At 42.4% G+C, this 27,484-nt stretch overlaps 1 protein-coding gene across 3 annotated transcripts in view; it reads left to right on the top strand.

Moving 5' to 3' along the window:
• TLN2 (talin 2) overlaps nucleotides 1-27,484 on the top strand; it is a 488,673-nt gene that overhangs the window by 302,429 nt on the left and 158,760 nt on the right. For all 3 annotated transcript variants that reach the window (XM_029064739.2, XM_029064741.2, XM_029064740.2), the window contains 10 exons: nucleotides 7,700-7,763; nucleotides 8,774-8,878; nucleotides 13,057-13,212; nucleotides 14,341-14,442; nucleotides 14,560-14,636; nucleotides 16,596-16,776; nucleotides 20,055-20,168; nucleotides 21,221-21,329; nucleotides 22,082-22,290; nucleotides 23,429-23,527. In XM_029064739.2, coding sequence (XP_028920572.1) covers nucleotides 7,700-7,763; nucleotides 8,774-8,878; nucleotides 13,057-13,212; nucleotides 14,341-14,442; nucleotides 14,560-14,636; nucleotides 16,596-16,776; nucleotides 20,055-20,168; nucleotides 21,221-21,329; nucleotides 22,082-22,290; nucleotides 23,429-23,527 — 1,216 coding nt within the window. The remainder of the gene's footprint in view (nucleotides 1-7,699; nucleotides 7,764-8,773; nucleotides 8,879-13,056; nucleotides 13,213-14,340; nucleotides 14,443-14,559; nucleotides 14,637-16,595; nucleotides 16,777-20,054; nucleotides 20,169-21,220; nucleotides 21,330-22,081; nucleotides 22,291-23,428; nucleotides 23,528-27,484) is intronic.

The following is a 27,484-nucleotide window of genomic DNA, read 5'->3' as shown; positions in this document are numbered from 1 at the left end:
ATTAAGGTGCACATCTGGTTGATGGCTTTTAAAATGACACATTTCAGTTTTGATCTTCAACAAGGTGTCACTTGTCTACATAGAGGAGACATTTCATAACTTTTCACTCATCTCTGATCAGTAAAAGAAAAGACAGTGACTTTCAGCTTGTGTGCCAGAAGCTGGTACACTGTTCTGTCTGGTTTCCCTAGAATTATTTTAGTTTGTCTAGGCTAGCTTGTAAACTCTTCAAGGTCAGGGATCATGTCTCTTTTCTCTGTTGTACTCTCCAGAGTGCTTAGTGCAGTGCTCTGTACACAGTATTCTCTCAGCACTTCTGATTGACTGATCTAGTCTTGTCATGATCACCAATATCCCTTTCCAGATTCCTCTTCAGATAATAATAATAATTGTGGTATTTGTTAAGCCCTTACTGTGTCAAAATAATGTACAAAGCGCTGGGGTAGGTAAAAGATAAAAGGGCCCACATTGTGAACACTGGCTAAGTAGGAGGGAGAACAGGCATTGAATCCTCATTTTGCAAATGAGAGAACTGAGGCCCAGAAAAGTGAAGTGACTTGCCCAAAGTCATCCAGCAGACAAGTGCGGAGACCGTATTTTAACCCAGATCCTCTGACTCCCAGGCCTGTGCTCTTTCCAGTTGGTCACTCTTCCGGGTTGGTGCTACCACCCTGAATCATTAACCACCATCGTAGATTCCTTTTCCATTCTGGCCTTTGTATCCAATTGTTTTGTTTTCTTCTAAGCACCTTGTACAATGTTTGAAACATAGGAAGCGCTCAATAAATCCCATTGATTGATGGATTTAATTGATTGTGTAGTCCCTGGATCCAGTGTTGTGCAAGGATATAGGAGCAGCAGTCACACTAGTGGAAATCCAGAATAAAGAGTAGAGGTTATACTGTACTCACACCTAACTCCCTCTGAGGGCCCTGCCTGTGTTCCCGCCCTTCCCCTTAACCCTCTTGCTTCCTTCTTGACCTTCTCCAACGGTCTGTGAAGCAACATGAAAATGTTCCTGTTTCCTACTGTAAAATAGCTTCTGCATTTCATTACCACTTCAGTTAATGTAGCCATTTTAGAAATCTTTGCTCCTGTTCGGGAAAATGGGCAGCTCACCTTTTTAGATACATCAATCAAAGCATGGCATTTGAGACCTTACTGTGTTACAGGGTAAATGGGAATGCTGAAGTCACTAGACCTCTAAATTTATGAATAATTTTATTTTTGATTTGTAGAGCTAAAATAAAGCAGGTAGTTACAGACTGATAAGAAAAGAAACTTATATAATAATAATGGTGTTTATTAAGCACTCACTATGTATCAGATACTAAGTTCTGGAGTAGATACAAGATAATCAGGTTGGATACAGTTCCTGTTACACAGGGAGCTCACACTCTAAGTATGAGGGAGTAAGATTTAATCCCCTTTTTCAAATGAAGAAACTGAGGCACAGAGAAGTTAAGTGACTTGCCCAAGGTCACACAGCAGACAAGTGTCAGAGTTGGGATTAAAACCTAGATCCTCTGACACCAAGACTGCTCTTTCCACTACATCACTCTGCCTGGAATGTACGATAAGTCTCAGGACTGCCTCTGAGGATGAATGGATAATTCATTCCCAGAAGGAAAAGTTGGAGATGGGGTTGCAAGATGAAGTCTTATATAGTCAAGAAAAATCGAACTCTTAGAGGATTGTGGAATCCAGACCTATAGCCCAGGCTATAGCTACCATCTCTTTAAGACTGTGAGCCTCATGTGGGTGACCTGATTACCCTGTATCTACCCCAGTGCTTAGAACAGTGCTCTGCACATAGTAAGCACTTAACAAATACCAACATTATTATCTCTTTGGGGCAAATCCTTCATTATCATAAGCAAGTTGACAGGCACAACTGGGCCCAAAGCTTTGATTTCGATTCGAGTGGGAATTTGATGAGACAAAATACCAGTAAAGCTTTCAAACTTCACTCAGTCTCCGAAAGGCATTTAAAAGTACCTGCTGGGGCTTACAGTAAGAACAATCTATTATAAAAGATCTGCAACATGGAAAGAACTGGAAACCTAACAATGAAACATTTCTTTATGAATTTGGGTAGAATCTGCTGCCCATATAGGCTGCTGCCTATATGAATTTGGGTAGAAGCCGGGCTTTCGACACGAGAGGATCTGAAATCATCTTCCATGTCTCTGCTGCATTGTACTGTTGCCACGAGAAGCAACGTGGCTCAGTGGAAAGAGCACGGGCTTTGGAGTCAGGGCTCATGAGTTCGAATCCCAGCTCTGCCACTTGTCGGCTGTGTGACTGTGGGCAAGTCACTTAACTTCTCTGTGCCTCAGTTCCCTCATCTGTAAAATGGGGATTAAGACTGTGAGCCCCACGTGGGACAACCTGATTCCCCTATGTCTACCCCAGCACATAGAACAGTGCTCGGCACATAGTAAGCGCTTAACAAATACCAACATTATTATTATTATTATTACTTTTCCTCTTCAGGAGCTTTTAAAACCTGTTCAGCTCAGAGCTTTTATCTTAGTTGGGGTACAGATATTTTTCAATAATGGAGTTGGGGTTGGTGGAATGTAGAGATTTAAATGTGCCTCTGTTGGAGAGGAGCTTGTGGCAGATTTGCTCTATTGTCCTTGCGCTTTTGACCCAGCATCTATAGGGGAAGATGGATTCCTAACCTGTTGACGATGCTGCCCTCCCACATTCCGTATCTTCAGCTGGTCTCAGGCACCTGAGACTGCACTTTTTTTCTTGGGAGCTGTTGGGTAGAACCTCCCATGCCATCTTTGTGCCCTCTGGCATCATGCAGCTAATTCCAGGGATTGACTTCAGATCAGCTTTGTGAGTGGGGATTCCTGTAGCTCCCCAAACCACAAGCATCTCAAGTCAATCAATCATATTTATTTCAATCAGTCTAATTTATTGAGGGAACGTATCAACCAGCTCTTGTATTGTAGTCTCCCAAACGTGCAGTACAGTACTCTGCACAGACTAAGTGCTCAGTAAATACCATTGGTTGATTTCTGGTCTCCAGGGGGAGAGGTCAGCTGACTGCCAATTTGCCACCCTTTTTTGCCATCATCATCAGTGAGATTATTTCCACTGTTGTGTGTCTGCCGTGAGCAGGGCAGATACCTGCAAGAGAAGCAGCGTGGCGCAGTGGAAAGAGCACGGGCTTTGGAGTCAGGGCTCATGAGTTCGAATCCCAGCTCTGCCACCTGTCAGCTGTGTGACTGTGGGCAAGTCACTTAACTTCTCTGTGCCTCAGTTCCCTCATCTGTAAAATGGGGATTAAGACTGTGAGCCCCACGTGGGACAACCTGCTTCCCCTGTGTCTACCCCAGCGCTTAGAACAGTGCTCGGCACATAGTAAGCGCTTAACAAATACCAACATTATTATTAGATACCTGCCTCTTGGATAGCTATTAGTCACACCACTGAGTTAGGAAGGAAAAATCCAGTGAAGCATTCCACCGTGGACCCACTCTTTTCCTTTGTTCTTTGTGAAGTGCTTGAACTTTGTTGCCCTGGGATGGAGCTTATTTGCACATTTCCAGGGTCTGCTTAGATATGACATATGAAAGGGCTGTGATAACTGCCTGTTTTAAGCTCTTTTGGGACAGCGGCACAGCCATTTCATGTCTTTAATCAGCCTTGCCACAGTTGCGTTTGTAATATCCCATCTCGGTTTGTGCCTGCTTTCAACTCTGTAGCTGCCCTTACTCCTTAATAGCTCAGGACATAGCTCATTTTTTTTTCTAAATCAGGACTTGGAATCATCCAAGCAAGCCAACTAACAGAAGTAATCAGATGAAGCATGGCCTAGTGGAAAGTACATGGTTCTGGGTGTCCAGAGACCCAGGTTATAGTCCCAACTCTGCTTTGTGACTTTGGACGAGTCACTTAACTTCTCTGGGCTTCAGTTATTGTATCAAACACAAGATTCCTATTCTCCCTACTATTTAGATTATAAACCCCTTGTGGTACAGGGAACATGCAGCACTTAGCATAGCGCTCAGCAGATAGTAAGCACTTCAATTCCACATTCCTAATTCTATTTATTTATTTGAAGATTTTCAGTACTACTCTTTGGGAACAGGCAGTCGTGGTAAACTATGATCAGAATCCAATCAAAGCCTGATTTGGAAGCACATGCCCTCCTTTTGAATAAAACCTAGTGTCTGCATTTTTTAGATTCAAGGTGTGTGTTATCTACCCTAGTTTATCTACTTTTAAAGAAATCTACTTGACCATTATTGTGGCAGTTATAACCAAGTTCAAGTCTTGAAATTAGGGAGAGTCAGTGACTACAGATGCTGCAGTGTGTAGTCTCGTGGCGGGGTGAGTAAAGAATAGAGTGGCAAAATCATAAACTCCAGATTTCCTTGGTGAGTTTCATCTCCAGAAGATGCAAATACTAAATAGTAAACTTATTTATTATATATGTGTATAGTTGATATGCATTTATTTTGTATATTCATATATAAAAGGTATATATAAATGTTTTATATATGTGGAAATATCTATTCATATATATATGTAAAGACTCCTTGGGTCCCTTAAAAAAGGGGAAAATTTTAACAAAGTTCTTGAAGAATGTGATAAATATTTGAATTTGAAACCTCTGTCATTTTGGTAAATTAGAGGAAATCCAGAAAGGAAATAGAGAAAGAGAATGGGGAACTTTACCACAGATCATTCTTTAGTTAGAAGGAAAAACCCATTTGGATTTGACAGTCTAGCTCATTTTTTAAGGCAAGGCTTGTCATCCAAGCTGACAGATTTCAGCTGGATGTGGGTCCCAGCCGCTTATGAGCTCGGATAGCTAAGGTTGATAATCAAAACAACAACTGAGCTGGAACTGCTGCATTGCTGGCTGGCAGAAGAATAATGATCTGTGCCCTGATTTTGAAGGTTTCAGGTTGATACGTTTTCATGGAAAGAACCAAAAGTGCACTTCTGTTGCCTATTAGAAATTGTTTTTTGGCTTTTTCTTCCTTTCTTTTTAAAATACACAAATGGAAAACTACTTTGTTGAGTTGTCTGATGTAATCAAAGTATTGGAAGCTACAGAGGAAGTTTTAATTTAATTAGGAAAAGAAATCAACAGATACAGCATTTCTGTCTTTTCAATGTGTGTGTGGGGGGGCGGGGGGTGTAATTGTTGCATGGATGCATTTCTTAAGTGTTGTGTATTAGCTGTTTGTGCCGGTTACCCAAAGTCAGCTAGCATTCTGTGATTGCAAACCTAGCAAGATTCTGAATTCCCTTATTCCCTCCTCCCAGAATTTTCCCAACCCCTCCCATCCCTCGGCTTTGGTTGGTGTCTGAATAAGACTGCTGACATGCAACTCCCCATTTACCTCTGCCTGAAGTCCACCTCTGAGGCTTCCCAGCAGATTGGCAGGCAGGATCTGGCAACACATCAGGCTTCTTCCCAAGGTGAAGGTCTATAATGTTCATGCTGTCCAATCTTCAATAGAGTGAGTCCTCCAACAGTTTCCCCAATGTCACCTACAAATCATAGCCAACCCCAAATAACTGGACAAGATTGCCAATGAAGTTTGGGAACACAGTTCAGTTCACCACCATCAAAGCAATGCTCATAACAGCGTATTCTAGTGGCTAGAGCACAGGTCTGGGAGTCGGAAGGATCTAGGTTCTAATGCTGGCTCCGCCACTTGTCTGCCGTGTGGCCTTGAGCAAGTCATTTCATTTGTCTGGGCCTCAGTTACTTCATCTGTAAAATGGGGTTTAGGACCCTGAGCCTCATGTGGGACATGGACTGTGTCCAACCTGGTTACCTTGTATCTACCCCAGCACTTAAAACAGTGCCTGGCACATAGTAAGCGCTTAAAAAATACCATTAAAAAAATAATCCAGAGTTCATGCATTCAATCATTCGATCGTATTTATTGAGCGCTTACTGTAGACAGAGCACGGTACTAAGTGCTTGGGAGAGTACAATACAACAATAAACAGTCACATTCCCAGTCCACACCCGCTGGGCGGGTTATTGGAGAAGAATGGATGATAGGATACTAAAAGCAGCTGCTCAATGATGAACTGAAAAGGACACATGCAAACCAGGAGAGCCAAATGAAGGATTTAAAGCTAGAGTAGAGCACAGGCTCAGAGAGCCTGATGGAACTGTGGATTGACTGTTGTAGAAATCACTGCAGCTCTCAGACCAGCCTAGCATGCAGCAATCGAGAGGGTTTATAATAATAATAGTAATAATAATAATAATAATAATGGCATTTGTTAAGCGCTTACTATGTGAAAAGCACTGTTCTAAGTGCTGGGTGATTAGGTTGTCCCACGTGGGGCTCACAGTCTTCATCCCCATTTTCCAGATGAGGTAACTGAGGCACAGAGAAGTTAAGCGACTTGCCCAAAGTCACACAGCTGACAAGCAGTGGAGCCGGGATTATTACCCATGACCTCTGACTCCCAAGCCTGGGCTCTTTCCACTGAGCCACGCTGCTTCTCTGTAGTAATTGTGGTATTTGTAAAGTGCTTACTCTCTGCCTCTCAGTGTAGTAAGTCCTGGTGTAGATACAGGTTAATTGAGTTGAACATAGTCTCTGTCCCACATGGTCTAACTAGGAGGGAGAATTGGAGGGAGAAGCAGCATGGCCTAGTGTATAGAGCTTGGTCCTAGAAGTCAGAGGGTCTGGGTTCTGATCCTAGCTCTGCCATTTGTCTGGGGTGTGAGCATGGACAAGCCCCTTAACTGATCTGTTCCCTAGTTACCTCATCTATGAAATGGGGATTAATGTTGTGACTGTGCCCAACCTGTTTGTCTTGTAGCTACCCCAGTCCTTAGTACAATGCCTGACACATAGTTAAGCACTTAAATACCATTAAAAAATCCCAGCCCAATTATTTTGATTCTACCCCAGAGTATACTTAATACACTACCGGGCACATAGTGTTTAACAAATGCCATAAAAAAAACAAACAGGTTTTGAATCCCCAGTTTACAGAGGGAACAGAGGATTTAAATGTCTTGTTCAAGGTCACATAGCAAGTGGCAAAGGTGGGATAGAATCCAAGTCCTCTGAATCCCAGGCCCATGTTCTTTCTTCTCGACCAATGTTTCATGAGGGTCTATAAGCCAAAAGGCAGTTTCAAAGATAACTACAGGACCTGTATTATCAAACCTGTTTTAGCAACACTGGTAAATATCTTTACATGCATTCAATGCTGAAGGGAGAATTGGTCACTTATCAATCTTTATATCCACAAGTGTGGATAGTATTTCACCATCTGTATTATCGTCTTTGAAATGAAGGATAGCTAGCTGCATATCCTGTATTTGGTATTTGTTTCATACTTTTAATTTTCAAAGCTCTTTCAAGTTAATTTCAGTTAATCTTCACAGCATTTCTGTAAGCATTTGACAGAGGAGCAAACAGGCACAGAGAGGTTATGGGTCTTCTTTGAGGTCATTCAGCAGGCCAGAGTCAAAGCTGGTAATAGAATCCAAGTGTTCTGACTTCCAGCCCCTTGCTCTTTCCACTAAGCAACACTGTCTACCCGCAACACTGTCTACCCCCCAATGATGAATAATGAAGACTTGGAAGAAGGGTATAATGCAACTTGGTAGCAGAATCATTCTGTCAGAAATCTTTCTTTCCCTTCCATTTTTCCTCAGAAAAGTTAAATGGCACGTTTTTTTTTTCAGTCTAAAAGAATTCCTGCCCAAAGAATATATCAAGCAAAGAGGAGCTGAAAAGAGAATATTTCAGGTAATTAGTAGTCACGTCTTTATGTTAGCCTGAGAATAGTTAGCTATATTCAAATAACTTTATACCCCATTGATGAACACTGGTTATATAATAAATTATCAGTAACTAAAGGGTAGAGAAGCTGATGGTTCATCATTTAGCAGATATAGTATCTTTTTGAAGATTATTCAGTTATCGTTGCCCTATGGAAAGACATGCATACTTTGGATTTCAGAAGGTATTTTGTCAGTTGCATTGAAATAAGATTATCAGTGGACTGGGGAAAGGAAATTTGGGGAACATTACCCTTTCCTTAATTCAGTTCACCTTTGAATTGCCTGCTGTTATTGCTAAATTGTGATTTAAGGACTCTCAAAGTTGAATAAATGAATGAAATGTAAATTTGTGCACCAGTTATATTTATTGGATTCTGACTGTGCAGTGCACTCTACCAAGTGTTTGGGAGAGTAGAATAGTTAGTACACATGATTCTTGGCCTCATTTTCTGTTCTGAATTTTCAGTTTACACCATGTAAAATACCTTGAAATATACTATTTGTGGGCCATATTGCTGCTAGCGACATGTGTGCAACAAGGACATGACAAATGGCAGTCATTCATAATGTCGAGTATTCTGGGAACTGCAACTTGAATTGTGACTAAGAATGAAGATATTTCCTCAGCACAAGCAGCTGGTCAAACATCACTTCTTTTACACCTTCCTCTGCCCCTCAGAGGTTCGGGTTATTTTCATTTTCCCTTAGGGGCAAAGTGAATCTCTCTAGTTGTACCAACCAAGACTGGGCTATGAAAATTGCATTCATTCATTTATTCATTCGATCGTATTTATTGAGTGTTTACTTTGTGCCAAGCACCATACTGAGTGTTTGAGAGAGTACGATAAAACAATAAACAGACACATTCCCTGCCCACAATGAGCTTACAGTCTAGAGAGACAGGCGTTAATATGAATAAATAAGTAAACTACGAGTATGTAATTACAGTAACTATTTCCTGACAACTGTTTTCAGGAACACAAAAACTGTGGAGAAATGACTGAGATTGAAGCCAAGGTGAAATACGTGAAGCTTGCCCGCTCCCTTCGAACGTATGGAGTATCCTTCTTCCTCGTGAAGGTGAGATGGCTGTGACTTGACAAAAGTTGTTCTGCTTTGTTGATCTTTTGAGTAATTCTTGCGTGAGAGCGGATATCTCCCACTTCCGTTTTGGTTTTTGTGCTGCAGTTTGGAAAAGCGGGTCATTTTCAGCCTCTTCCTCACCCTCCCCTTCGCTTCAGTGAAATGCACTTCTCATCTATCCCACGCACATGGATATAGACTCATTTTCACTTTTTCCTCTGATGTGGTTTGCCTAGCACACCTCACGGTTGCCTGGAGCACAATTCTGTCCATGTATCAAGGAAATTAAATCCTAACTCGATTTTAGTTTTCTGTCATCAGCATCAAAACTGGACTGCATGGGACTGCTGTTCTCCAAGAAGGGCAGGAAAGAAATGTAGATATTTGTCTGAGCAGATCTGCCAACCCCACACTTAACAGATTTGAAGGCCAACAGCTGAAATTAATGTCAGGAGCTGGCCTGCTGAGGTGGAATGTCATAGCTCACCCCCTATCAATTTACAGCAAGCAACTTAATTGTAGGATGGGGAGTGAAAAAGGTTATAGAATGTATTGCTGAACAGAGACTAGTTTTATGCCCTGCATTAGTTATCCTAAATTATTTTAATCTTCCTGTTTCCATATCGGCCAACATTAGGAGCCAAGTGAAAAGAGGTTGAATTGGTATTTGTTCATAGGAAGGTGAATTGGTTTTATGAAAGGTTTCCAGTGATCAACAGGAAGCAAAACTGGGGAAATAATGGAGTAAAGTTTCAAGTTGTCATTCAGGTAGGATCACCTGGCCAAGATATAACTGCCTTACACAACTCAGCTCCACCAAAATCACATGGCAGGGTGTGTGGTCACCCCAAAGATTAGTGGATTTTTTTTTGTCCTAAAGTTAGGTGTTTCCAGTGATGGAGTGGAGGGGGAGAGTCTGGGGTGGATGGATGGGGTTGGGGAAGTGAGAACACACACAAAGTTCTGGAATCTCTCTGCTCTAGCAATGTGTAAATAATTAACATTAATGCATTCAGCATTCCAGGATATTTCATTCGCACTACATAGTTCTGTTGTTCAGACATCTGGGTTAGTGAAACTATGTTACTATGTTCATTTCGATAGGTAAAATTAAACATTTTAAGAAGAATTGGAGCTTATGTTCTTCAGATTTACAGACATGCATGTGTTGTTTTTTTGAAAGATAAGTACAGTGAAGTAAAAGTTGGCTCCCTATAGTGAAACCACTCCGTCTCAAAATGGATGCATTAACTGAGCTGTATTTCTCATCTATAATTGATTGAATGCACAATTCTCAGTAATTTTGGTAAATATAAGTTATCCAACTTTGATTCAGTAACCATGCCCCCATTTATTTTTTGAGAATATTGATTATGACTTAACTTTGTCTTAAATAGGAAGCATTTTTATAGGAACCAGTTGTGTCGTATCTCTATAGACTGCCTATAGAATGATTTTTTTGAAAGGATTTAGGGGAAAAAAAGGAGAAACTCAGAGAGATCAATAATAATAATAATGATTGTGGTATTTGTTATGCATGTATTGTGTGCCAGGTACTATACTAAGCTCTGGGGGAGATACAAGATAATTGGGTTGGACACAGTCCCTGCCCCACATTCATTCATTCATTCATTCAATTGTGTTTATTGAACATTTATTGTGTGCAGAGCACTCTACTAAGTGCTTGGAAAGTACAACTCAGCAATAAAGACAGACAGTCCCTGCCCACAACAGGCTTAAGGTCTAGAAAGTGGGGAGAATGGGGCTCACAGTCTTAATCCCCATTTTACAAATGAGGAAAATGAGGCCAAGAGAACTCAAATGACTTGCCTAAGGCCACATAGTAGACAAATAGCGGAGCAGGGGTTAGAACCCAGTGACTCTGACTCACAGGCCTGTGCTCTTTCCACTAGGCCATGCTGCTTCCCATCAGAGTGTGGTTATTTTTGCTACTGATCCATCCCTTCAGAAGAGGTTGTGATGTGACCCTTTGCGTACAACTTCAATCATTTATTTTGTTTATTTTTCCAATTTGTACATATGGGAAATTGCAAGCAATGCATTTTCGGTTTCATTTATTTATTTATTAAAGTCTGTCATTTCTATGCAAGTCACTTTTAAATGGGCTAAGATGATAAGTGTAAATAATGGCACTGACTCCCAAAATAGCGGAGCTGAGATTAGACATAAATTTTACGGAAAATTTTCTGGTTGTAAGTTAAGTCTAGTGAAAATGTGAGTGTTTCAGATCATTTAATTTACTACTAATGTTCTCTGAATATTAAAAACTATAAATAAATCCCTGAAATTTTAATCAGCTAAAACGTTTAAGCATTGCTGCTGAGCATATATATAATGTTTAAATATGTATATAGTGGCAGCACCATGGGCAAGCTGGGAATTCATCTCACCCCAACTGGTAACAAGTCCAGGGCAGAGGCTGCTCTTGATTTCGAGCCCATGGGGAGCTCTGCTGCCTCTTTTTTCTAACCAGACGTTGTAGCAAATGGATCCTTTTGGACTCTATTGGGCTCTTGGAGTTCAGGTGAAGCCTTGCCCTTCAGAGCTGGAAAGAGCCTTTATACCCATCTTGCTGGTTGAGTGTTGTCTCTGTGACTCTTATCTCTGTGACCCTTCTCCTCTCTCCCCTTACCCGTCCCCCATCTCCCTGTCCCCCCCTTCCCTACCCACTCATCCATTGGCGACCACCGTATCATGAAGCTTCCATCCCAGGAGCTACAACCCTTGAAACCCCGCCAACTCGACACTACAGCTTCTCAAAGCCTCATTGCTCAAATCTCGACCCAGAGTTTAGCCCCACACTCAAAGTGAAAAGCTGGTAATCTTAATTGGACTCTGATGTTCTAACCATGAAGACACATCTTACTTCCAAGCTTGAGCATTAGGCGGTAGAGGTTGTCCATTCCAAAGAGAACTCTTGTAAAACTTATTATTTCTGCATTCGCCAGCAAGCAACCTTCTCTGTGAACTATTGCAACTTGAGTTTGGAATGTCACTTGGCAAGGGCCATCATAAGCATCATCGCTGAAATAAAGGAATCTAGTCTCAGACCCCGGATAAATGGCCTCAGGTGAAATGGTGGCATGTTGCCATGAGCATGGCTTCATGGGATATAGCTCTGTAACCTTGAGGTGTAGAAGGTGACGTTGTGAAATCTGAGAAGGTTGATGTCTGGCAAGAGAAGGGTCCAGAGATGCCTCTTTGACCCATGTGTAGTGAGTCACACGTTTTTAATTAACTTTGGTAAACAATAAGTGCCACCAACCAAGGCAGAACTCAAGTGGACCACCTAGAGAGAAGTTTCCACATACAAATCAGGGTTGTTCCTACATGCTTTATTTTTTCATCTGACCAAAGAAGCGAGTGGAAGGGCAGCATCATTCCGTTCCATCTTCTTGTGAAGTCAACTACTGATGATCTCTGTCTGTCCTCAAAATTTGAGGTGTGGCAAAGTCAGGGTGGTAATAGTCTTAGCAATTATGTGTTTGGTTTAGGCAGCAAAGACCAGACTTTTCTTATTGCAACTCTGAGCTGTGAGTGCTTTTAACTTTCCCCAGCTGCACTGAGCTGAGTTGGGCGGGGCCACAAAGGATTTATTCCCATTGGAGTGTTTTGACTGTTGATTTTTTTATGTCAATGGATTGTTCTCTAACTTTTCTTTTACAGGACCACCAGCTTGAATTTGTTTTACTGTGGCTTCTTTCAATGGGCCACGGTGCTTATGCACAGTTAAAATATCCTGTGACTCCTAGCCTCCTGGGCCTCTTGCACACATATCAGCCATAGTTCCGGAGAAGCAGTATAGACTGGAGAAGATGGCAAGAACAGCTGCAAGCCATATTTTCTATAGGAACCCCTTCCCGGCTGCCACAGACTTCTCTTTGCCAGCACTATGCTTGTGAACCAGTAGCCTGGAGGCTTGGTGTCCATTCTGCTCCCCTTTCTCATTTAATCTGGAACCAGTGTCAATTAAGCTTGGCTTCACCCTTGATAGGCTCAGTCTGTTCTTTTGGAGCAGACTTTTCTTTTTACTTTTTTTCTGAAGCTTTGAGGTCTCCCTCCCCCAAAAGATCTCTTCCCACCCTGTGAACTGCCGTTTCCTCGGTCGGGTGAATGAGTGAGAAGTTAATGGCCCCGGACGTCTCCCCTTGCAGGAGAAGATGAAAGGGAAGAATAAGCTAGTCCCTCGTTTGCTTGGCATCACCAAGGACTCGGTCATGCGTGTGGATGAAAAGACCAAGGAAGTTCTGCAGGAGTGGCCTCTGACAACAGTCAAGCGTTGGGCAGCCTCCCCCAAGAGCTTCACTCTGGTATTGTCTTGAAAGGGAGGAATGGGTTTGATTGGTTTCTCACATTTTGTGGGTTAAGAAAGACTGGGATGGGGCCCATCAAATAAGTAGTGTTTTGTCAGTCGGGGGAACTGTCCATCAGTTCAGTCAGTCATATTCATTGAGCGTTTACTGTGTGCAGACCACTGTATTGGGCACTTGGAAGAGTACAATGCAACAATAAACAGACACATTCCCTGCCCACAAACTAACAGTCTAGAGAGGGGGAGGCAGGCATTAATATAAAGTACATATCTGTAATTTATTTATTTTACTGTCTCTCCTGCTACATTGTAAGCTCAAGGAATATGTCTGCCAACTAAGGGAGAGCTTATATTGGAATGGAAGCATACTGGCTTTGGGGTTGGAGGGTCACCCACCTTCCTTCTGTCCTCAGCCTTGTAATGCTATGGACTTCTTTGTTCAGACCCCGGGCCATGGGAAATGATCAAAGGAAAGAGTAATTAGTAGTTGCTTACTTTGATATTCTGGACTGTCCCATAATCTTTAAAATCACAAGGCTGAGATGTTGATGGATCATCTTGCCCCTCCCTCTGCCTCTGAGGTAGTGCTCTCAACCTATCTCATCAAAAGCATTTATTATGCCTTGGTTTAGCTTTTTATAAGCTGTTTGCTAAGCTTAGCTGGGCTAGAAGCTGTGTAAAATGCATCGACAAGACATAATCTAGTCCTCAGACTGTTGAACAATAATGGTGGGAGGTGGAGGGGCTTGAAGAGGAAGAGATTGTGGTTATTCAGAAGGAATAGTGTTTAGAGATGGCAGTGATTATCCTAGTGAGGAAAAGAATGGTCACATTCAGGGGAATTATGGGAAGGTCAAAATGGTAGGATTTGTCCCCAGAAGAGTTACATGGGTGACAGTAGAGTCAGAAAATACCCTCGTATTTCTGGCTTTCAATGAGGTCTGTAGTGAGCAGGTTTTGTAATTTATGGTTCATCCATTCTAATTCAATTTTTGAATGTATAATTAATTATATAGAGGAAAGTTGAACTGAAACCCTTTTCTTCATTGAATTCCAATATAGTATATTTTATTTTTTGAGGTAAATGCTGGTTATGTGTAATATAATACTTTTTCTTCCCGCTCAGGATTTTGGGGAATATCAGGAAAGTTACTATTCCGTACAAACGACTGAAGGAGAACAGATATCCCAGCTTATTGCAGGTTACATTGATATCATCCTCAAGAAGGTAGATTGTGTTGTTTCTCATAACGCTTGCAATTGAAAGAAGAAAATATTCTGCAACTACTTGTTTGGAGTTCTTTGATTTGTGACTACTCATTTCACTTTCTGTCATTTTTTTCAGAAACAAAGTAAAGATAGATTTGGACTAGAAGGGGATGAGGAGTCAACAATGTTAGAAGAATCTGTTTCTCCCAAAAAGTAAGTTTTAGATACCAGAGAAGGCCCACCTTTCCTCCAAAATGCCATTTTTCATCATGTTATCTGCTGGGTACATTTATTAATTAGTTTTCAAAATAGAATTCCAGTTAATGGTGGATGTTAAAAGTTCCTGTTTGGCATTTTCTGGTACAGAGATGTAGTTGCTCTCCATATAGCTGTGGTTGTACCTGTGTTTACATCTTGGAAGAGTAATTTAACTTTTGACTTATTTGTAGCTTAGAAGTCACCTTTTGTGACCACATAGTGCCTCAATTAGAGAACAATTTGTGAGAAAACTGCATGTACATTAACAAATCCCATAATTATCATTTATTAATTTGTCAAGAAGTTCACATTCTCTTGATTGTCCTGAACTTTTTGTTACAAGGATATGGTAAAGTTATCCACTTTGGAGGAGATGTATGAAAATATGGAGGTTTTTGTCTTCTTGCTCAGACATTATTTTGGTACTCTGTGGTGTACAGAGCACCTTCATTGCTCCCAAAAGTGTTGTGGCATTGTACTTCATCCCCAGTTTGCCTTCAGTATTTTATTCACTATTTTCAAAGAAATAAGAGCCGTCCTGATGACATAATCTTCACGGCTGTTAAAAGTGAGTTATTGTTGTGGAACCTCATTAGTACACTAGGGGACAGGCTGTTACTCTATTTCAGATGAATTAAGCAGCTGTTAAAGCTATTTTCCTTGTCAGTGTTTTTTCCATTAACCCCTTCAGGATGAAAAGATGGGAAAAATTTGTCTGAGTTTATAATGTCCATTTCCCCCCTCCCCTGCTTTGGACTGAAAGCTCGTTGCGGGCAGGGAGTATGTCTGCTAACTCATTTGTATTGTACTCTTCCCAGCGCTTAGTGCAGTGTGCTGAATAATAAGTGCTCAAAAAATACCACTGATTGACTGATTAATCACTAATTGAAAGTAGAGTAGCTTAGTGGAAAGAGCATTAACTAGAAGTCTGGAGACAGACCCACCACTCCCCTTACATGTGACCTTGGGCACATTAACTTCTTTGGGCCTCAGCTTGCACATCTTTAAAAGGGAGATAAAGTATCTGCTTTCCTTGCCTTTCAGATGGTGAGTGTTTGAAGAGAATTCTCTGAAAGCCTTGAGTATGGTCTATTTGCCCTTGGGAAATCCCACTCTTGAGGGGAAGTAATAATAATAATAATGTTGGTATTTGTTAAGCGCTTACTATGTGCAGAGCACTGTTCTAAGCGCTGGGGGAGATACAGGGTAATCAGGTTGTCCCACATGAGGCTCACAATCTTAATCCCCATTTTACAGATGAGGTAACTGAGGTATGTGGCAGTGGCTGGAGAATGTTTCGAACGGCTTGTCCTGGGAACTCAGGCAGACCTAGGAAGCGTGCCCAGCCCAAGTGGCATTCCCAGCCTCTTTGGGTTGGTTACTGATTGAGGCCTTGACTGTGGTCACTTCATGCCTAGCTGCACTCTCCTATACTTTTGAGCCTGCAGAAACCTTTTTACTTTGAAAGCAAATCGTAAGGAGATGGTAAGGCTGTAGAGGTCATATGGGTCACAGAATAACAATTAATAACTATAGTATTTGTTAAGCACTTACTGAGGATCAACCAGTCCCAGTCCCGGGATTGAACCCCCATTTTACAAATAAGATAACTGAGGTATAGAGATGTAAAGTGACTTCAATCAATGGTATGTACCATGTGCAGAGACTTACCCGTGATCACACAGCTCACACAGGTGGTGGAGCTGGAATTAGAACCCAGCTTCTTGGATTCTTAGGCCCGTGCTCTTTCCTCATCTAAGGCTTTTGAAAAATTAAAGGCTTGAAGACTTTAATCCAGTGAGGGAAATGGAAAAGCCCACCCACACTCCCTTCTTCTGAACATCAAAGGGAAGGAACCGAGATAGGGGTTGGAGAGCTGTTCTGTCATTCAGTTGTGAAAATTTCCCTCTGCAGATCTACCATTTTACAGCAGCAGTTCAACCGTACGGGCAAGGTGGAACACGGTTCGGTGGCTCTCCCTGCCGTCATGCGTTCTGGATCCAGTGGGCCGGAGACCTTCAACATTGGCAGCATGCCCTCGCCGCAGCAGCAAGTCATGGTTGGCCAGATGCACCGGGGTCACATGCCCCCACTTGTAAGGGCTCAGTTGTGTGCTTTCTTTTCCTCTCCATCCTCACTGACATCAATTGATAGTTTGGAGTGCCGACGACTGTACGAATAACACTGGTATTTAAGCACTTACTCTGTTCCAGACACTGTACTAAGCTCTGGGGTAGATACAAGAAAATTAGGCCAGACACAGTCCTTGACCCATGCTCACAGTCTAAGTTGGAGGGAGAACAGTATAGACTGCCCATTTTTCAGAGGAGACAACGGAGGCACTGAGAAGGAGGTTTCTTGCCCAAAGTCATACAGCAAACAAATGGCACAGTCGGGATGTGTGCCTTCTTGGTTTCTGCTCAGGGAGTTTACAATATAATGGAAGGCAATAGGTACGTATACGATAAGTATGAAAGTGTAGATATAAGTGAAAAACAAAACCCAAAGTATGCAATTCCTTGAGCAAATCCTCAAAGGAGTGTAACTCCAGGTGGTATGAACCACTGTGCCTTAAGGATAAATGTGAATGAATTGGGAAATTAATCCAGTAAGCATAACTATATTTTAATGTCTATCTTCCCCTCTAGACTGTAAACTCAGTGTGAGCAGGGAACATGTGTATTAACTCTGTTGTATACTGTTCCCCCAAGAACTGTGCTCTGCACCCAGTAAGCCCTCCATAAATTCTTTGATGACAATTAGTAGTGTTAAGCGAGGTCTTGAGGAACACTGTACTGTGCACTGTGGAGAATTCAGTAGAATCCCAGACTAAGCCCCACTTTTCCTCATCTCTCATTCCCTTCTGTGTCACCCTGACTTGCTCCTTTGTTCTCCCCGGCTCCCAGCCCCATAGACTTATGTACATATCTGTAACTTTATTCATCTATATTGCTGTCTCTCCACCTCTAGACTGTAAGCTCATGTGGGCAGGGAATATCACTGTTTGCTGTTGTATTGTACTTTCCCAAGTGCTTAATGTAGTGCTGTGCACACCGTAAGTGCTCAATGAATGAATGAATTAGTTGACATTATTTCTGTCTTCTAGTAGTTTCAAATATAGCAGGGGAGATAGATACTAAAATAAATTTTATCTAGGAAGAGATGGTGGAATATGAAGATATGCCCACAAGTGAGAAATGACTTGGATGGAGAAGTACCCAAATTATTAGATGATAATGGGATGGTGAAGTATCAGTCGGGGTGGATATAAGATGGGAAGATGCAAATTTAATCCGAGAAGACCTCTTGGAGGACATGTGATTTGAATCTGTATCTTTAGGCACTTGATATTCACCCCACCCTCAGCCCCACAGCACTTATGTACATATCTGTTATGTATTTATATTAATGTCTCTTCCCCCTCTCAGCTGTGAGCTCCTTGATGTATTGTACTCTCCCAAGTGCTTAGTATAGTGCTGTACCCTGTAAGTGCTCAGTAAATACCATGGATTGATAGAATAATAATGATTGTGGTATTTGTTAAGCACTCACTATATGCCAGGCACCCTATTAAGTGCTGGAGTGGTTACAGGGAAATTGGGTTCGACACAGTCCCTGTCACATGGGGCTCACTGTCTTAATCCCCATTTTATATCCGAGAGAACTGAGGCACAGAGAAGTGAAGTGACTTGCCCAAGGTCACACAGCAGACAAATCAGCAAGTAGAAGGTTTTTAGAGATGGAGGGAGCAGTGGTCTGCTAGATCTGAAGTCAGATGGAGTTATAGGCATAAGGGAAGGTGTCAGAAGTCAGAAACAGGAGAGATGAGGAAAACTTAACGCTGCCCTTGGGAAACACTTTCATTTGGGTAAGCTAGCCTGTGTTGCTCTGGTAGACCTCAATATTCACTGACCTCTTTGAAGATTAATCCCACCCATTCGAGTTGTGGGGCATTCTTCTTATTATGGTCCATGCACAAGAGAACTCATTCTGCTAAACAAGGACTTAAAGTAATTCAATGAGCATTTAAAAATTTGTAGAAGTATATGGAAGATGCTGAGAGGGTGGGCAGTTTAAAGCTCAATCAGTCATTTGTATTTACTGAGCACTTACTGTTTGCTGAACACTGTACTAAGCACTTGGCAGAGTACTTTAAGAATAATAATAATAATGTTGGTATTTGTTAAGCACTTACTATGTGCAGAGCACTGTTCTAAGCACTGAGGTAGATACAGGGTAATCAGGTTGTCCCACGTGAGGCTCACAGTCTTAATCCCCATTTTACAGATGAGTTAACTGAGGCACAGAGAAGTTAAGTGACTCGCCCACAGTCACACAGCTGACAAGTGGCAGAGCTGGGATTCGAACCCCTGATCGCTGACTCCCAAGCCCATGCTCTTTCCACTGAGCCGCACTGCTTCTCTACTTTACACTGCTTTACTAAGTGCTTGTCAGAGTAAAGCCACTTGTTAGCTGTGTGACTGTGGGCAAGTCACTTAACTTCTCTGTGCCTCAGTTAACTCATCTGTAAAATGGGGATTAAGACTGTGAGCCTCACGTGGGACAACCTGATTACCCTGTATCTACCCCAGTGCTTAGAACAGTGCTCTGCACATAGTAAGCGCTTAACAAATACCAACATTATTATTATTATAACAGATTTGGAAGACATGTTTCTGCCCACAAGGAACGTGCAGTCTAGATGGGGAGATGGACATTAAAATAGATTATGTTTATGTACATTAAGTGCTGAGGGGCTGAGGGTAGGGTGAATATCAAGTGCTTGATTATCAGAAATGTTGCCGGATTCCAGTTTTGAACTTATGAGGTGATTTTTTTCCCTCCTGAAATTTTTAAAATGTTTCTCTGCTTAGGTTTACTGAACAAAGGGGGTCCTTGAGTCCTTCCAAACCACTGTTTGCCTGCATGGTTACTCTTGAAAGTTTAGTAACTTATGTGTATGTTTTTGGTTTGTTTTCAATGCATTCATTAAGCGCTTGCTATGTGCCAGGCACTGTACTAAGTGCTGGAGTAGATAAAAGCTAATCAGATTGGACATAGTATATGTCCCTCGTGAGGCTCACAGTCTTATTTTCCCATTATACAGATGAAGGAACTGAGGCAAGAGAAGTTGTCACTTGCCCAAGGTGACACAGCAGGCATGTGGCGGAGCCGGGATTAAAACCCAGATCCTCTGTTAAGATCTCCTCCTGGACTTCTGTGCTCTGTGTGCAGAGGACAGGAAATCCCCCAAGTCTGGTCTGTCACAATCCTGGGAATGCGGTCAGTTTCTTCCATTAGAGAAAGAGACATTTCCGCCACTTGGATAACCAGCTGAAACCCCCTTGTGTTTGTTTACTTTTCTTTTCACAGACTTCAGCCCAGCAAGCCTTGATGGGGACAATCAATACTAGCATGCATGCAGTCCAGCAAGCTCAGGCAGACCTCAGTGAAGTTGATAATCTTCCACCTCTAGGGCAAGATATGGTGAGTACCCTCTACCTATCTTTTTACGTTTCCCACGCAGAAGGTGATTGGCCCTTTCTCCATCTGGTATTCTGTCTCACGCCCTTAGCATGTTAACTGGGAAGGAGTCCCTGCTTCTCTGGTAAATATCAGTAGAAAGCCATTGTAGACATTTGGTCAATGTAAACAGTGTTTCCTCTTAAGTCAATCGGTGGTATTTATTGAGTGCTGTACAAGGCACTTGGGGGAATACAGTACAGCAGAGTTAGTAGACATGTTCCTTGCCCACAGTGAAGTTACAGTCTAGATAATTGGGCTTTTTTGAACACAGGACCCAGTAAGTTGGGATGTTTAAACAACCAGGGTAGTGCTGTACTGTCATCGTAGCAGGATAATAACTGTGGTATTTGTTAAGTGTTTACTGTGTGCTGAGCAGAGTGAGGTTTCCAGTTGGGATTTGCTTTTCACTCTCTGTTGCTCTCATTGATGATACTCTCCTAGGACCAGAATTTGCCAACCTCTGACTTTAATACTATGGCACAGGGAAAGCACTTATGCCATTCTGTTACAGGTGGCACTCATCACTTAGTAAGCTGACCTCCTTCTTTCTGCAACAGAGAAAAGACAGCTCATGCAATTATGGTTTAAAGTAGAAGCACATGTAACTAACGTCACTAAAAGAAGCCTGAGCAGGAATTGGCTGTATTAGCAAAACAAGGAAACAGTATGAGTTGAAGTAGTGATTATCCCAGCTCAGCATTTTGACTTGTTCAGTCTGAGAGAGCAAGTAGAATTTCCTTGCCAGAAATTTGCAAATGAAAAGAATTTGTGGTAATGGTTTATAATGAAGCAGCCAGAAATTAGAGCCAATAAATTGCATGGGGTAAAGTAAAATGCACATTAAATGAGAAATATTGAAATAAATAAGAGCTGAGCTAGTTACATATGTTTCATTTTAAAGTCTTGTACAAATCTGAAATGTTTAGGGAAAATATCGTCAGCAGTCTTGTGAAACAAGTTTGTGTTGTGCCGCATGTCATATAAATGATTCTGTTTTATGACTTTCTTCATAGGCATCTAGGGTTTGGGTTCAAAACAAAGTCGACGAATCAAAACATGAAATTCACTCTCAGGTTGATGCTATCACTGCTGGAACGGCTTCTGTTGTTAATCTCACAGCAGGTAAATTGTAGGAAGAGATATTGGTTTGTTAGGTGACTTTTTTTTTCCAATCCACGAAAAAGAGTGGGCTTTGTTTTGGCATTATCTCAGTACTCCCATCACTGTCTCCAAAATTCATGTCCTACATGGAGATGTCATTAAAATATTTAGGAAGACCATTTGTCATTTTAGTGTCAAGATGTTATTATAACCTAATCAAGAGTAATAAGTGAGAAGATCTGCCATCATGATGCAGAGGTGACAAAGTCTCATGGCTTTTGTAAGCTGCCCTTGCATGTTAAAGAGCTTTAACCATATGGATTCTGAAGTTCCCTTTTATAACTTAAAAGCATTAACAGTTTTCAGCAGAATGGGAAAAGCATTCATGGAGAAGGAAAATATTTTCTGAAATGGGCTGACCTGTCGATCAGTGGTATCTGTTGAGTACATACTGTGTGCAAAACACTACACTAATCACTCAGAAGAGTGCCATAAAGTTGGTAGGCGACGCCTTCACCCTCAAAGAGTGTACAGCCTCGTGTCCAGAGGTCCAGAGCTGTATGTTGGCTTTGTTCACTTATTTGGTAGAGCAAGTAGGATCCCTGTCCCTGTTAGGTTTTCAGCTAAAGACTGACCCAGGCATGGTCAGAGAATTTGAGAGGTTTCCCCAGTAAATTATTCTTCCCAAGCCCTCAAATCAGCTCACTAGTGTCCAACCCGAGTCTCTTGGTCTTCTCCGGAGTTACTTGCCGGCCCCTCCCATTCTGCTTCAGGTGACCCCGCCGAAACAGACTACACGGCTGTGGGATGCGCAATCACGACCATCTCCTCCAACTTGACGGAGATGTCCAAGGGAGTCAAACTCCTAGCAGCTTTAATGGACGATGAGGTGGGCAGCGGAGAGGACCTACTGCGGGCCGCGCGGACACTGGCTGGTGCCGTGTCTGACCTGCTGAAAGCCGTCCAGCCTACGTCCGGAGAGGTGAGCATTTAGGACATTTGTTTTATCTCCTGACTTTGTTTCCCCCACTGGATGGAGGTATTCATAATTTGTCGGTTCTCGGAGGATTCGGGAGGATTAATCGCTGGACTGATTAGTTTTTAGTTTCCACAGAATTCAGTCCCATACCAAACCGTAAATGTGGGATGAACCTCAGATATGACTTAGCCTTAGAAGACCACAAGCAGGCAACGTACCCCCTTTTAAATATTAACATCGCAGTCTCACCGATAGAGCCCTTCAAATCCTAGGAGGTCTAAAGCCCTTTTTAAGGTCACTTTTCAATCACTGTTCTCTCCCTTTCTTTTCCCCCACTTAACGATTGATGTGTACAGCTGAATGCACTTTCCTCTTCCATGTCACCTATAGCACCATGTCATGTCCATAACTAGAATTATTTGGGCCTGATCATTTGATGGATTAAGGCAAAATGACACACGCTGGGCAGTGGTGCAGGGCATGCTCTGGGGAGTTGTAGTTTTCTTGTGCTTTTGCATCCCTCCTAAGACTCGATCTGAGAAGGATAGTAGCAGCCTGGATGATTAAAAACATGTTCTGTGTAAGCCTCCTGAGTTCCCAATGATGTTTCAGGTTCATGTTCACTGCCCAGTCACACACCCACATGCAGCTTAGAGACTGTTAGTGCTCTCCATTACCAAGCATATGGATATCACCATGGTGGATTTTCCAGAGCCGGTTTTATTAACCTCTCACCGTCGATGATCCTGCCTTCTCAATGATCATCACCCATTTTGCAGGACCCAGCGCCCACAAACCCCAGCTGATGTGGGCTGCCACACCACATCACCTACACCTAGACAGAACCTAAGGTCCGCCACCTTTTACTCATGTTCAAAACCATTCCCCCAAGTTGTATCATTTATTTTTTTGTGTTGTCTGTATCATTTCCTTCCTCCTATCATGGTTAATCAGGAATTGACTGACACTTTCAATAACAGTAGGTATGAATTTCAAACAGTTCCCTTTGACCAAATGAGGAAAACTTCTGCAGAATCCCTTTTACATAATCATTTTGGTGAGACTGCCTCATTAAGGGACTCGAAGATTGAAGGGTGATCGAGCTTTCTTTCCCTCTAAAAGTGTGTTTTTGCATTCGTAGCCTCGACAGACGGTCTTAACCGCAGCTGGGAGTATCGGCCAAGCCAGCGGGGAGCTTCTGAGGCAGATTGGGGAGAATGAAACCGATGAACGATTCCAAGTAAGAAGAAACTCTAAAACTCTCACGTTCTCCATCTTACAGGGGGTAGCTCATGACCTAGTGGAAAGAGCTTGGGGATCCATCCTCCTGTGTAATCTTGGGCAAATGATTTCATTTTTCAGTGCCTCGGTTTCCTGGTCTGTAAAATGGGGATAACCTACCTAGCCCTGTCTACCTCCTCAATTGTGAACCCATGTAAGATAGGGACAGTGTCCAATTGGATAATCTTGTATCTATCCCAGAACATATCACAGTGCCTAGTACACAGTCAGCACGTAATAAAGGCCATAACTCTAGTTCAGTAGAGTACAAGGAGAGCGTTTTATGAGGTATAAGAAGCAAGTTTTTGATTGTTGCACCCTGCACCCACTAGACTCTCAGCTATAAAATCAATAAATATGACTGATTGAAAGCTAATGCTTCAACATGAGGAGTCAGAACTGGAGAGTGTAAGTTGTATTTATTGAGTGCTTACTGAATACAGAGCACTGCACTAAATACTTGGGAGACACCAATATAACAGAAACATTTTCTGCCCCCAATGAGCTTACGGTCTAGAGAGGGAGACAGACATTAATATAAAGAAATCTATCCCAGAGCTTAATACAGTGTTTAGTACATAGTCTAGTACGGTAAAATACAAGGAGAGAGTTTTTTGAGATATAAAGAGCAAATTTAGATTGTTGCACCCAGCAGACAGGAAGCTGTAAAATCAATAAATAGGATTGATTGATTGAAAGCTTCAGCACGAGGAACCAGATTTGGAGGGTATTACTGGAACTGCTCAGTGACATGGCTCTTCTTCCTTCTCTGAGAACCACTCCCTAGTGTCTCGCTGGATGTTTGAATGCTTAATTCATATTCATAAAGTCCTTTGTTAGACTCAGGTAGATGGCAGGATTATTATTCAATCTTGTCAGCCTTCTGAAAGCCCCATCTTCATTATTTGCTCGGCTGAGTTCTCTTCTTTAGGTATGATGTTAAAGGTGTTTTTCTCCGGTTTTTCCCCTCAGATAGCAGAGCAGGACTGTGTGTTCTTTCCCCGTTCAAAAGAGTTGCCCTTCCAAAAGGGATCAGGGAGAGAGTGCAGGAGTCAATAGAGCTGCAAATGTTCACAGATTTCAGAGAAATAATACACTGTTTAATAATGTTGGTATTTGTTAAGCGCTTACTATGTGCCGAGCACTGTTCTAAGCGCTGGGGTAGACATAGGGGAATCAGGTTGTCCCACGTGGGGTTCACAGTCTTAATCCCCATTTTACAGATGAGGGAACTGAGGCATAGAGAAGTTAAGTGACTTGCCCACAGTCACATAGCCGACAAGTGGCAGAGCTGGGATTCAAACTCATGAGCCCTGACTCCAAAGCCCATGCTCTTTCCACTGAGCCACGCTGTTTAGGATGATGATGGTGGAGTCACCTGTCAGGAACATCAGATGAGTCTCAGTCCTGCCACTTAGGATGGAGAATCTGGGTCGAGGAATTGATTCTAGTGCTAGTGGCTTGCCCACCACCACGAGCACACTCTCATCCCTGTTGGTGAGGTTCCCTTTGAGGCTCAGAGTACAACAAGCAAGAAGGCAGGGTTGTAGCATATTGTCAAGTTCATGTGCAGTCTTTGTCCTTGTTGCTGTCTGCTGGCAGAATTCGGACTAGAACCCAGGTGTCCTGATGCCTAGACCAGTGCTCTCTCTACTATATCCAGGAGAGAAACTGAATGAAGTAACCTTTACCTTTCTGAAATTCAGTGTCTGTTTGCTCCTGTTCACCTGGGGAGATATTCAGCTCTGTGTTACAAAGGTATTAAGAAAAATACATATTTGGAGATGTATGCAATATTCACCTTTTGAAAAGAGTAGTTTGCCAAAGCTTTTACCGGCAGCAGCTACAGCAGTTGTTATGAGGGGATGGTATCCCGTTAATGAATATAAGCTCTTTAAAAAGATTCTCATTCTGTAGGTGTGTATCACAGCCCAGGTGGATTAATTCCACAGTCCATCTCTAGCAGGTTCAAAATCTCTTTCCTTAAGCACTAAGATCTTATTTTTCCCTTGGGGCTCAGAAAGGAAAACTGTAGCTTTACTATCTTTGTGGGGTAAAAGCAATCAGTGGTACTTATTAAGTGTTTACTCTGTACAGAGTACTGTACTAAGTGCTAAGAGAGTACAATACGGCAGAGTTGGTAGGCACATTCCCTGCCACAAGGAGCTTACAGTCTTGAGGAGGGGACACACATTAATGTACATAAAGTTCAGATTTGTATATGAGGACATTGCAATCTTGTGAAATAGGGAGGATAGTGGTATTGTCTTTATTGATGGAAAAGACAAGGGGAGCACAGGGCTTGGGTGAGGAGATAAGGAGTTTTGTTTTGGTCATGTTTATTTTGACGTGTCGGCGGGACATCCAGGTAGTGATGTCCTGAAGGCAGGAAATGTAGAGAAGAGTAGAGGTCAGGGCTGGAGAGGTCCATTTGGGAATCATCTGTGTAAAGGTAGTAGTTGAAACCTTGGGAGCGAATGACTGCTCCAAGAGAGTGAGTGTAAATGGACACTAGAAGGGGACACAGAATTGAGCCTTGAGAGACCCCACTGTCAGGGTGGGAGGCAGAAGAGGAGCCTGCAGAAGAGGCTGAGGAGAACTGATCAGAGAGATAGGAGAACCAGGAGAGGTCAGTGGCAGTGAAGCCAAGGTTCGATAATGTTTCAAGGAGAAGGGGGTGAGGGTGGGCCAACAGTATCAGAGGCAGCTGAAAGGTCTAGGAGGATTCAGGTGGAGTAGAGGCCATTGGTTTGGGCAAAAAAGATGATCATTGGTGACTTTAGGGTAGTTTCTGTAGAGTGAAGGGGACAGAATTGGTAGCTAGGTAAATAGACCAGATGAGGAAGGAATGCATTATGACTGATTCTTCACAGGACCTTTGACCCTCTGACTTTATTAGCTGACTTGAAGAATTAATAGGCCTCCACATAACTTTTAATGGCATATTACCAGGTCTCCTCTGGGTTTGGGTCCAACGTATAAACATTTCACTACCCCCCATAAAGTGTAGAACTTCAAACCTCCTCTAAACTACCCACTTGTAAGATGGCGCTTTCATAAAATAGTTGTTAAGCCCCATGGGACATTTTTTTAAATGATATTTGTTAAGCATTTACTATGTCCCAGGCACTGTTTAAGCACTGAGGTAGATACAAGGTAATTAGGCTGGGCCCAGTCAGTCATTTGCTGGTATTTATTAAGTGCTTACTGTGTGCAGAGCACTGTACTAAGTGCTTGGGAGAGTACAATACAACAATAAACAGACAGTACCCTCCCCGCAATGAGCCTACAGTCTAGACTGGGGAGACAGACATATTAATATAAATTAATAAATTACAAATATGTACATAAGTGGTGTGAGGCTGGGAGGGGAGAAAAACAAAGGGAGTAAGTCAGGGTGACACAGAAAGGAGTGGGAGATGAAGAAAGTGGGGCTTAGTCAGGGAAGGTTTCTTGGAGGAGATGCGCCTTCAATAAGACTTTGAAGTAGGTGAGAGTAACTGTCAGATTTGAGGAGGCAGGGATTCTAGGTCAGAGGTAGGATGTGGGTGTGAGGGGCCTGTGGTGAGATAGACGAGATCAAGGCATAGTAAGAAGGTTGGCATTAGAGGAGCCAAGCGTGCGGGCTGGGTTGTAGTAGGATAGTAGCAAGGTAGGAGGGACAAGGTGATGGAGTACATTAAAGTCGGTGGTGAGTTTTTGTTTGATGCAGAGGTGATGGCAACCACTGGAGTTTCTTAAGAAATGGGGAAACATGGTCTGAATGATTTTGTGGAAAAACGATAATAATAATAATAATGTTGGTATTTGTTAAGCGCTTACCATGTGCCGAGCACTGTTCTAAGCGCTGGGGTAGACAGGGGAATCAGGTTGTCCCACGTGGGGCTCACAGTCTTAATCCCCATTTTACAGATGA

The sequence above is a fragment of the Ornithorhynchus anatinus genome, chromosome 5, assembly GCF_004115215.2.
Source record: "Ornithorhynchus anatinus isolate Pmale09 chromosome 5, mOrnAna1.pri.v4, whole genome shotgun sequence".
Classification (NCBI taxonomy): Eukaryota; Metazoa; Chordata; class Mammalia; order Monotremata; family Ornithorhynchidae; genus Ornithorhynchus; species Ornithorhynchus anatinus.
The sequence above is the reverse complement of the archived record's forward strand: the minus strand, read 5'-3'. Positions and strand labels throughout refer to the sequence as shown.